The 12,457-nt window shown below is 38.6% G+C and overlaps 1 protein-coding gene across 6 annotated transcripts in view; it reads left to right on the top strand.

The window, feature by feature from the left end:
• Window positions 1-12,457, top strand: part of Ptprz1 (protein tyrosine phosphatase receptor type Z1) — a 186,248-nt gene that overhangs the window by 139,601 nt on the left and 34,190 nt on the right. For all 6 annotated transcript variants that reach the window (XM_036181207.1, XM_036181212.1, XM_036181211.1 and 3 more), the window contains exon 14: window positions 6,814-6,905. In XM_036181207.1, the coding sequence (XP_036037100.1) occupies window positions 6,814-6,905 (92 nt within the window). The remainder of the gene's footprint in view (window positions 1-6,813; window positions 6,906-12,457) is intronic.

Here is a 12,457-nt window from a genome sequence, read left to right as displayed (position 1 = left end):
GAAAAAAAAATAACTTCTAGATGGATTGTAAAACACTGGGGGTGTGGTGAATTGTGCCCAATCACAATGGTCTCCTGTTCAAGGTTTGTGTGAATTATTCAAATTCCAATGTGGAAATACTTATTAATAATATGATTTAATCAACCCAAATGGGTGCATTTTAGGTATGTGTGAAAGCCACAGCCCTTGGGAAGGGAGAAAACACTAACAGAGGAAGCAGTGCAGCTTGAGGAAAGCCCTGAAAAGAACATTCTAAAGAAAGCTCACTGCACTAAAACAGGGGAGCATATGTAGGTGCTGGCCACATCTGCTCACCCAATTCTCTACAGTGTCCTGGGCCCATCCTTTTTAGGAAAAGAAGAGCCCTCTGGAATTGATTTCAAGTTGAAGAAATAAAGACATTACTTAGCTAACTGAAAAAAAGAAAATCTAAGGCAAAACCAAACCAGACAAACAAACAAAAAATAATATGTGTAGTACTCACAGTCCTTGAGTTTTTCCAAGATTTTGTTTAAACTTAAAAAAAAAAAAAAAACCAACTGGCCATTTCATGAAATAAAGCAAATAGATAATAAAGGCCATCTGTTTAAAGCGGGCAGTGCAATGTATTTTAGCGCTGTTCAGACTTTCCCTGGTGACTAATAGTGCTGGGCAGTTTTTTCCTTGTGCTTATTTAGAGATTTCACATCTTTAGAGAACTGTGTGCTCAAATCCTTCTCACCCTATTTTTAATTAGGTTATTTGCTTTTCATTTTTATTTTGCTGAGTGTGGGCGTGTACGCATGCATGTGTGCAAGCGTGTGTGTGTGTGTGTGTGTGTGTGTGTGTGTGTGTGTGTGTGTTATGCAGGTATGTGAGCATGCGAATGTGCATGTGTGCATTTGGGTATTCGTACAAGTGTCTATGCATTTATGGGGATATCTGAGGTTCATCTTGGGTGTCTTCCTCAATCTCCCTTCCTCAAATGAGGAGTCAGAGTTGAACCCAGACCTTTCTGAACCTAGATCTCCCTCTTTGAGCTGGTCTTACTAGTCAGCTTGCTTTGGTGATTTCCACATTTCTGCCTTCCAGTGTTCTAGGATGGCATACAGTCTTCCATGCCTACTGGCTTTTCTATATATTTTAGATATATAAATCCAGTCCTCCCTCATGCTTGTGTGGCAAGTGCTTTACCAACTGAACCATCTCCTCAGTCAATGATTCTTATATCTGAGTTGTAAGAATTGTTTTCTTATGTATATACATGTCCTTCACCATTATCCAATTTACATTTTTTTGTTTTGTGTATAGACTTCTTACTTGTAGACTAACATCTTTTAATCTATTAATGTTTGTATTTTGATGAAGTCCACTTCATTTTTTCTGTCATTGCTTATGACTTGCTATTACATCTAAGAAGGTAGCTCCTAACCTGGAGTCATCAGGACTTACCTTGTAAATTTCTTCTAAGAAAATTTTTCAAAAATGAGTGGTTCACACTCCCTGACTTCAAAGTTTGCTCCAGAGCTAGAGTAATCAAGGAATCAAGTTCTGGCACTAAAAATAAGCACACAGTTCAATGAAGTAAGATTGAGGGACCAGAAATAATTTCTTATGTTTGTCCTCAACAAATTTTAGACAAGAGTCCCAAGTCCTCATGAATAGACACTATCATTTCAACAAAAAAATGATGAAAAGATCAAAGACCTAAATGGGGGAGATGAAGCGATAAAATTCTTTAAAAATATTTAAATGTTTTTCTAATGCAATTTTTAGTAGAAAAATTAACCTCAATGTGAGTTGAGTCCTATCCGTTGTCTGATTTATCTGAGTGCTTACCTGTGCTTTTGTAGAGACACTGAGAAAAAACAGTTTAGCAGAAAGACAGAACAAAGTGTAGATGGCAAAAAATTGAGTCCCTTCCCCAGGCCCACCTCTAATTTACTAGGTGGCCTTGGTTACATCACTTCTGACCTATGAATGTGTTTCTTCTGTTTTCCATTGGGTGGTACCTGTAAGATCATCTTGAAGTGTGCAGTGAGATTTTCATTAGGTGGTCTGTGAGTGAACGAAGCTTCTGAATGTTGTTTTGTATTTGAAAAGGGATATAATTACACATTTCCAGCTTTTAGTTCTAAATACTGTGAAAAATAGGTGTAAATTAAATAATCTGATTACCATTGATTGATGGGACCTATGTCTACAAGTTTAAAATGGTCATCACTTTTTTCAGCATGGTGGAGTGATAATTAGCAGGAGACACAGTTATCAACACTTAGCACATAAACGTGAAGACACTCACTGCTTATTCGGAACAGATGGAATATAGAGACTTAAACTTGTCATACATTAAGTAATATGGCTTGAAATTGTTTTCCAGATGTTTTAAGGTATAATTTACATGAGCCACACCATAAGTTTTTAAGATGCAAAACTACTTCCACAGGGAAGATTTGTAAATAGGCTTTTCTAGAGAAAGAAAAACTACAATTTTTTTGTTTTAGATCATACCAACATTAAGTGTGGCAAAACAGCACATCATCAAAAGTAGAGTAGAACAGAACATTCTGTAGATACAGTTGTTTTCCACTGGTAAAATGGGGCTAGGAAATATAAATTATCTCTTGACCTTAAATTTGTGGGTCCTTGGACTGAATGTATGTAGCTGGAGTTTTCTCCAGTCCTGCCCAGCCCCACAGACCCTACAACTGCTTATAAAATAACCACTCAGAAGCTCATATTAATTAAACTGTTCGACCATTAGCTCAGGTCTACCATTGTCTAGCTCTTACACTTAAACTCAGCCCATTTCTATTAATCTATCTATACCTTGCCATGTGGCTTGTGGCTTACCAGTAACTTACATCCTGCTCCTTATGGTGGCAGCTGGCAGCATCATCTGACCAGCCTTCTTCCACCCAGCATTCTCCTCTCTCCTTGTCCTGCCTACACTGTCTTTCCTGCCTGGCTGCTGGCCAGTCAGCGTTTTATTTATCAATCAATCATTGCAACATATATTCACAGCACACAGGACACCCCACAGCAAATGTAGGCTTCCTAGTACCATAGTACTAGTACTCTTCAAGTAGAGTGTCACCTTCCATGTAAAATATACCTAAATGACTAAACAATTTTAATTCTTCCTCATACAAGATTTTTGGTATGATTTATGAGTCTTAGGAAAATTAATGCCAAGTATCAATATTGGGCAACATATCTTTAAAAACTAGTGAAGATTTCATTATGTTTTTGAAGCCTGTAGAATTGATATTAGCCCAATTGTTTTAACACGCATTAGCAACATGGCAAATTACAAGGTCAATGTTTTCATTTACGTTTTTATATTCTATTAAATGTTTTCTTCTTCCCATTCTCTCAGAGTTGCCAGCTTATCTTCTGTCCATTCATTTAACCATCTATCCATTTAATTTTTTACATATGTATCCCATCTGTCCCTTTCAAATGTCTTGAAACTTCATGTTATCTCACTTGAGGCTCATTTAGACAACAGAATCTAGCATGCATCTGAATAACATATAGTTGAGAGGATTTATTTACTACTACAAATCCATCTAATTCCACAAACACTGAGTACCATTATAGTCTTTTTTTCTTTTCTCTTTTTTTTTTTTGTTGTTGTTTTGTTTTTCAATACAGGGTTTCTCTGTGTAGCTTTGTGCCTTTCCTGGAACTCACTTTGTAGACCAGGCTGGCCTCGAACTCACAGAGATCCTCCTGGCTCAGCCTCCCAAGTACTGGGATTAAAGGCGTGCACCACCACCACACATATGTATCATTATATTCTTGTCATTGTATTAAGAGTTGTGTTTATGTGAAATCAAAAGATATAGACATATCTTTTAAAAAATATAATAAAAATATAACAAAGAACAAGTATATTATAAAATAACTATCCCAAAAACCAATTGCTTAAAGTAATTAAAATAAAATATTTCAGTGCCCAGAAACACAAAACCACTTTTGGTTTCAATAGCTTTTTTTTTTAAAGCAATCTTTTATAGATACATAAGAATGAAAATTTGGGGCAGGTACAGTGGATAAAGGGACTAGGGTTATAGACTCTGTTTAGGAATGTAAGCTATTTCACAGAGCAAATATCTTTGAGGTGTAATGAAGGAAGACATTGCTTGCCTGGCCTATTGAGGAGTAAGACACTTAGGTCCCAAGAAGAACAGTGATTAAAGCAGGCAGGAGAAATAATAGTTGGCAAGAACAAGGCAGGCTCAATTGTCTGCTGTATACACAAATTATTTGACTATAGATGTCAAATAAAGTCAGGAAAAGAAAGGACCATGGATAAGTAGGTTTAGGTAATAAAACATTGTGAATCTCATGATCTAAGAACTATATAAAATATGAACTAGATCCAGTAGATAAATCTACCAAGAAGATAGATATCAGTAGAAAGGTACGCACAACATTACTGCTAGTAGGTCTACTTCCTGTACCACTTGGCAATATTTGTGGGAGAATGGGCTTTAAGTTTGTAGAAGAAAGAAATGCTTAGTAACTAAATATGATTCATGGCATTGAGCCCCTTGTTACTGAAAACCCCAAACTGAACCTTAGCTAAATACTAGGGGTGCTGCTAAAACATTCATGTTCCAGCTGTGAACTGCAGGAAGTCCCAGAAGGCATGTTCCAGGTCCATCACCTCCAAGCCAGTGTCAGAACATGCTTACTGTGGTTGCATAGACAACAAACTTTACTTATTGTGCCTGCCTCAATGTGGCTTCAGAGCCACTCATGTAGACTACCGTTAACACCGTTTCCTTAGTGTGGGCCCGGTTGTTTCCAACTTTCTCATTCCTCATGTGACTGCAGACTCTGCTTTTCAAGATGAAATTGGTGTCAGGGCCCCTTTGACATTTGATCTTTATCCACTCATCTTCTTAGACTACTGCAGTCTCTGGAAGATGCTCTACTGTTCTCTCAGGTGTGATTTTCAAGGTCTTACACTCTCAGAGCCAAGTGCTGTGCCTTGTTATGAACACTGTTGCTTTATGTTTTTTTTTCCCTCTTGATGGTAAAGTTACAAAATAAGTTATAAATACACAATTTTATACTACATTCATTGAGAAAGTATCGTAAGGTACCTATAACATGATGCCATTTATGAACAACATTGTAGTAATTAATTATTTTGCATGATTGGCTTATATTTGGGTGGAGGAGACTAACTATAAATGTAAAAACATAGAAATAAATGCACAAATAATGGAAGGTTCCTAGCTTAAGATGACTCAACCTTTTTTGTCTTTACCATACTACCAAAGGAGTTCACTATACTTTAAATTTTGACTTTGATTTATCTGGCCATCCATATGAATAACTAAAAATTTCCAGTCACATTATCACAAAAGCAAATACCCAACACTCTACCTTGTACTATGTTGCTAAGTCATGGTATGTGATGGGTTGGGTGTGTATTTAATTCATTTGCAGCTAGAGTTTACCCAGATGTAGTCCCATCCAATGTAGAGGAGGATTTGCATTTTTCATAGTGACATGTGCCACAGAGCAAGCAAAGGGAGAATAGTGACAGAGATATGCGGAGCCCTCAGAGGATGTAGCATTTGGGATGATGCAAAAGTAATGGGAAGGAGGCATGTGGGGAGAGGGAGGGTAATACCCAAGATGCTAAAGTGGTACATGTGGGTTTCTCTGAGAGAAAAAGAGAGCAGGGAGAGCTGAAGCCTGCTGGGTAAAGGGGTCATCAGCAGTGAAGTGACAAAGACTGGTGGACTCTAGGGCCTCTCAGACGTGCTAAGATAACAATATGATTCTAAGAACAGTGGGAGGCCACTCAAGAACTGTATCCAGGGAACTGATTTACTAGACAAATCCTTAGATTTAGGGGGTCACTGAGTAAGAATAAATGCCGTGTTAAAGCTCATTAGGATAAATAATAAGTAACTTGAAGCTTTAAAATGGGAAATAATCTTAACATTTTCCTTTAGAGAGATATTTCTGTTGAAACTCAAACATTAGTGAATAATTTAAATAAAATAACGCACATCAAAAAAGAGTCATTAGCAGTTTTAATGACCTAAATTTCATAAATGAAGGGACGGCTTGCTTTATTGTCTGTAGCAGCGGTTGTGTCTTAACTTGGTACTCTGCAGTGTGCTCTCACCAGATGTTACTCTTATTATCTGAATGAAAATAGATGCAGGTGACATTGTAGGTCACAATTGTCATTGATTCTAAATATATTCATTCTCCAAATGCTCATCAACAGGACTAGCATCTGTCAGAAATAAAATCACCTCTGGTTTTGCTTCTGTGTTCATTATCCTTAAGTTTCTTCACTACTGCATTATTGTACAGTAAAAGCTGCTTTCTTTATTCCTCAAAATGATGCCATAATGGAGTTTCATTTCTATATAGACATAGCTTTTGCTACCCACTGAACACGGTTTAAAGAATGTACTGTAGGGACTTCCTTTACTTTCAACCCATGTCCTGCAAGTTGGCAAGACACCTAGGTATATGCCAATATAGGAGAGTACCTAAAACTCTGATGTTTCCTACATCTGCAGAGTACCATTTGGTACCAACTGCCCCTTTAAATGCTACCTCTGCTTTCAGCTTGTCAGGTATCTTCTCACTCATTTGCATCTGGTGCCAGTACAAGTGAGATAAACTCAGATGACATGAAATTCTTTAGTATTTCTGCCTTATGAAAACAGATGTAGATTCAATAGTTATTCTTCTGGTCATGTGTCCACTTTTGTTGTAATCTAGAAACTTCCATCATATTTTCAAGAAACTTAGATGTCATCCTCTTATGTGTTCTTTCTTTCTTTCCAGAAAATGCTTCCAGACTGCACACTTTTATTTAGAAGACAATACATCCCCTCGAGTAATATCTACACCACCAACACCCATCTTTCCAATTTCAGGTAATGACAGAGTGTGATTATGAGTAGCTGGTTTATACTGAATGAAAAGATAGATGTGGGAAGGTTTGCCTTTATTTGACTAGTTTGCAAATATCTATAATGCAAATGAGTAAATATTTGTGTTACTAAGGTAAGTGTTAATACCATGTGTCAGGCTCCTGGTCTGATATACTGTTCTTATTAATTTCAAGTGGATTATGTGTCAAAATAATTTATAATTATTCTGGTATAATATGTAGAAAACATTATTAACAATTAATATTATTTGAAAATAATTACCCTGGTTGGGTTTCTGTTGTTGGGATTAGAAACTATGACAGAAAACAACTTGGTGGGGGTGGTAATTCAGCTTGCAGTTTATAGTTCATCACTGAGGGAAATCATGACATTATCTAACTCAGTAACCTGGAGGCAGGAATTGGAATAGAGAACATGGAAGAATGCTACTCCCTGGCTTGTTCTCCATGGCTTGCTCATTTTGCTTTTTCATATAACCCAGGACCATCTGCCTAGGGGTGGTACTGCCCATAGTGGGGTGGGTTCTCTCAGATCAATGAATAGTTTAGAAAAATACCCCATAGACACACCCAAGGACAGTCTGAGGGAGGCAATTCCTCAGTTGAAGTTCTGTCATCCCAGGTGACACATTTGTGTCAAGTAGACAAAAAAATCAGTACAATAATGCTTTCACCCGTTCCCATTGCTATAGAGGAAACCTAAGCAAAAATGGTCAGACTAACTCAAAGAAATAAATGTGGACAGGAGAAAAAAAAAAAACAAAAATAAGGCTAAAATTTAGTTTCTGTAGTAGTTAGTGTTTCTATTGCTATGATAAAACACCATGACCAAAAGCAACTTGGGAAGGAAAGGGTTTATTTCATCTTATACTGCTCAGGTCAGAGCAAGAACTCAAGGCAGGAATGTGAAGGCAAGAACTGAACCAGAGGCCATGGAACAACATCACTTACAAGCTTGCTCTTCATAGATTCCTCAGCCTGTTAACTTATACAACTCAGACCGACCTACACAAGGTTGGCACCACCCACAGTGCACTGGGCTCTCTCACTTCAATCATTAATCAAAAAAATGACCAACAATCTTGTTTAATCTTAGGGAGGCATTCCACTTCCCAAGTAACTCTAGTTTGAGACAAAATACCATAAAACTAACCAGGCCAATTGCCCCTTTTCAACTTATCATACAAACATGTAACTATCAAACCATAACATTTCTTTTCTTGTTGTCTCTAAGATGTCTTGTTCATATTAATATATATTATATTTATTAATGACAAAGACATTCCATCTTTTAAAGTTCCCATGGTCTTTAAAAACTCAAACACTTTAAAAGTTCTGTCTCTCTTTTGTAGGTGGAGTTTTTCATCCTGCCAGCCAGATCTCAAATAACCACACAGAGACAATATTAATTATAAATGCTCAAGTGATAGCTTAGGCTCATTTTCAGCTAGCTCTTGTAACTGAAATTAACCTATTTCTGTTCATCTATTTGCTGCCCTGAGGCTCATTTACCTCATGTATGTACTTCCCATCCTGATCAATCTGTTTCTCATGTTGTCTGGCTCGAAATTACTCAGACTCCACCCTTCTTCTTCCCAGTGTTCTTCTAGTCTGGCTCTCCTGCCCATTCTCTTCCTGCCCAGCTCTTTATTAACCAATAAGAGTGATACACATTTAGTGTGTACAAAGATTGTAACACACCACTCTTTGAAGTTTAAAAATTCAAAGCCTCTCTAAAATACCCAAAATGGCTCTAAAACTCTGAAGTCTTATAACTATGAGTTCTTGGAAAATTAAAAATAGGAGTTATGTTCTTCTCATTTCAAAAAGGAAGAGTCAGGACACAGTTAGAATCAGATCAAGGTAAAACCAAAGTCTAACAATATAAAGCTCTGTGTCAGACTTCTGGAACTCATGCTCTTCTAGGCTCCAAAGGACCTAGGTAGCTCCACTTCTCTGGCTCTGTATGTACAGCATGTACAACTTGTCTTGAAGGTTCAGGTTGACTCTGTTCCATACCAGCTGCTGTCCTTGGAGGTCACCTCATGGTAATAGCATCTCCACAGTGCTAGGGTCTCTGCTATACCTGGGCTACACCTTCACCGTGGCCTCTCCTGGGCTCTCTTCAGGAACTCTGACCCTGCCATATGGTACCAAGCCTTGGCTTCTCTTCATGACCCTTTCAATCCTTAGGATTTCAATGCAACTGAGGCTATACCTTCATCTGGCCCCTCACGGTGACAAGCCTCAAATTCTCTTCATGATTCCTTCATTTCTTCAAAACCAGTACCAGCTGGGATACTCTTACATATTACCAAGTTGGGATGGCAGGGGGAAAAAAGCCTGTAGGTCCATTCTGAACTACAACTTCTGTTTGTTAACCCAAGTAAACACTTATCAGAAGATGTTTCCCTTAGTGATACCAGTCTCTTTTTAATCACAGCCAGTGTTCCAGCCTGAGATGACCAGAACTACAGATTCTTAATTCAAAATATTAAACATTCTTTAAGGGACTCTCAAATTCCCCTCTGAAACTTCACAAGCTAGGCCTCCATTGTCTAAACTGCTCTCAGCATGACCATCCAAATTCCCACAATACTTCATAAAGCTCTGAACACTCAATAGCTCTTCTAGCCCAAGTTCCAAAGCTCTTCCCTAGCTTCCCCAAAACTTGGTCACATCTGTTACAGCAATATTATGAACCAATTTCTTTTTTAGTTGGGGTTTCTATTGCAGTATGAAACACTATGACCAAAAGCGGCTTGTGAAGGTAGAGCTTTATTTCATCTTACACTTCCAAGCTGGGTGGTGGTGATGCATGCCTTTAGTCTCCCAGCATTCAGGAGGCAGAGGCAGGCAGATCCATGAGTTTGAGGCCAGTCTTGTCTACAGAGCTAGTTCCAGGACAGCCAGGGCTACACTGAGAAACCCTATTATGAAAAACAAATAAATCTAAATCTCATCTTACACTTCCAGGCAATAGTCATCACTGTGTGAAGTCAGGGCTGGAACTCAAGGCAGGAATCTGTAGGCAGGAACTGAAGAAGAAACTATGAAGAATATCACTTACTGGATTACTTCTCATGGATTACTCAGCCTGCTTTCTTATATGACTCAGAACTACCATCCCAGGGGTTGTACCATCTGTAGTGAGCTGGGATCTCTCATATTAATCAATAATCAAGAAAATGAGCCAACAGACTTGTATATAATGATATGGAAACATTTTCTCAGTGCTCAGGACTCCCTCATCCCAATGACTCTAGATTGTGTCTAGTTGACATAAAATTTCCCAGGACAGATCCTCTCTGATCATATGTATTTATGTAAAAAAAAAAAAAGTTCCTTAATAATGGGGACACATAAGCCCCAATACAAAAAAACCAAACAAATAAACCCCATAAAACAGTGGTGGTAGTACTAAAGAGGGGCAGGAATATCTAGAATGTATAGTAGTTTGAAGGTTTCCATATATTTTAATGATTGAATATGTAAGAGAACATTGTCTGTTTTATCAGGATTTACATGGACAACAACATTCAAAAAGTGGGATCATTTTGATGCAAATATTTCTGACTCTAGAGTTTTCCCTGTAGGCAAAATCACAGCCACTTACGTGATCATATTATACATTATAACTTCTCAGAATATAAAGGGTTAAGAAAAAGGGGACACATCTTTCTCCGGAGTCTAGCCAGATGAATGCAGTCTTCACCCCCATCAAGAAAACATCTCTTTGCAGCAAATAGAGACCATTGAAGAAAATCACAACTGGTCAAAATTCTGAGTTATGAGCCCAGTTCAAACTGATAGGTCTACAACACAATTCTGGCACCAAAGACTTAGGGATCATTGTGTAAGAGGTGGTAGAAAGAGTGTAAGAGCCAGAGGAACAGGAAGTTTGTTGTGAGATTGTGTCTCCAAGACATGTCAGAAGCTACACCCAGAATCTCACCAACATGACTGCTTAAGCATGAGCCACACAAGGGCAACAACAACAGATGAGCTACCATGGATGATGGGAGGCTCATGAGGGCCTCAGCCCTACACAAAGAAGTGCAGGCAACTAAGAAATGTTGAAACCTGGAAAACCGTCTCCCTCAGGGTAGCACACATCAATTTATCCTACCAGTTGTCAATCTTGAAAACACACACACACACACACACACACACACACACACACACACATATATGTGTGTGTATGAATGTGTATGTATGCACATACATATACACACACATATATAGACAAATACTATATATGCTATACTATTGTATACTACTTGTATACACACACACACATATGCAAATACAAAAACTATTCATTCTGGACAAGTTGTGTTTAAGAACACAAACACTGGGCTGGAGAGATGGCTCAGAGGTTAAGAGCGCCAACTGCTCTCCCAGAGGTCCTGAGTTCAATTCCCAGAACCCACATGGTGGCTCACAACCATCTGTAATGAGATCTGGTGCCTTCTTCTGGCCTGCAGGCATACATGTTGTATACATAATAAATAAATAAATCTTTAAAACACACACACATACACAAACACTGAAGACAGCTTATGCTGGAGAGGAAGTGGAGCAAGGGGAACTCTCCTCCACTGCTGGTGGGAATGCAAACTTGTACAGCCACTTTGGAAATCAATATGGTGCTTCTTTAGAAAATTGGGAATCCATCTCCCCCAAGACCCAGCTATATCACTCTTGAGCATATATCCAAGGAATGCTCAATCATACCACAAGGGCATTTGCTCAGCTATGTTCATATCAGCATTGTTTGTAATAGCCAGAACCTGGAAACAACCTAGATGCCCTTCAACTGAAGAATGGATAAAGAAAATGTGGTACATATACACAATGGAGTACTACTCAGTAGAGAAAAACAGTGACATCATGAGGTTTGCAGGCAATTTAATGAATGGATCTAGAAAAAAATCATCCTGAGTGAGGTAACCCAGACTCAGAAAGACAAACATGGTATATACTCACTCATAGGAAGATACTAGATGTAAAACAAAGATGACTAGACTGCTACTCACAACTCCAGGGTGGCTACCTAGAAAACAGGGCCTTAAGAAAGACACAAGGATCGCCCAATGACAGAGAAATTGATGAGATCTACATGAACAACCTGGATGACAGTGGGAGTAATGAAGGGCAAGGTTGGGGGGAAAGAGAGCTTAGGGGAGCAGGAGATCCCAGCTGGATCAAGAACAGAAAGGAAGAACAAGGAATAACAGACCATGATAAATGAAGACCACATGAGAATAGGATGAAGGAAAGCACTAGAGAGGTCCCCAGAAATCCACAATGATACCTCCACTGTAGACTACTGGCAATGGTCAAGAGAAAGCCTGAACTGACCTAGTCTGGTGATTGGATGGCCTAACACCCTAACTGTTGTGCTAGAACTCTCATCCAATAACTGATGGAAGTGGATGCAGAGATCCTTGGCCAGGCCCCAGGAGTAGCTCCAGGAGTCCAATTGTGGAGAAAGAGGAGAGATTGTAAGAGCGTGAATTGTTGAGACCAAGA

This window comes from Onychomys torridus, chromosome 3, assembly GCF_903995425.1.
Source record: "Onychomys torridus chromosome 3, mOncTor1.1, whole genome shotgun sequence".
Lineage (NCBI taxonomy): Eukaryota > Metazoa > Chordata > Mammalia > Rodentia > Cricetidae > Onychomys > Onychomys torridus.
This window is presented reverse-complemented; position numbering and strand designations above follow the sequence as displayed.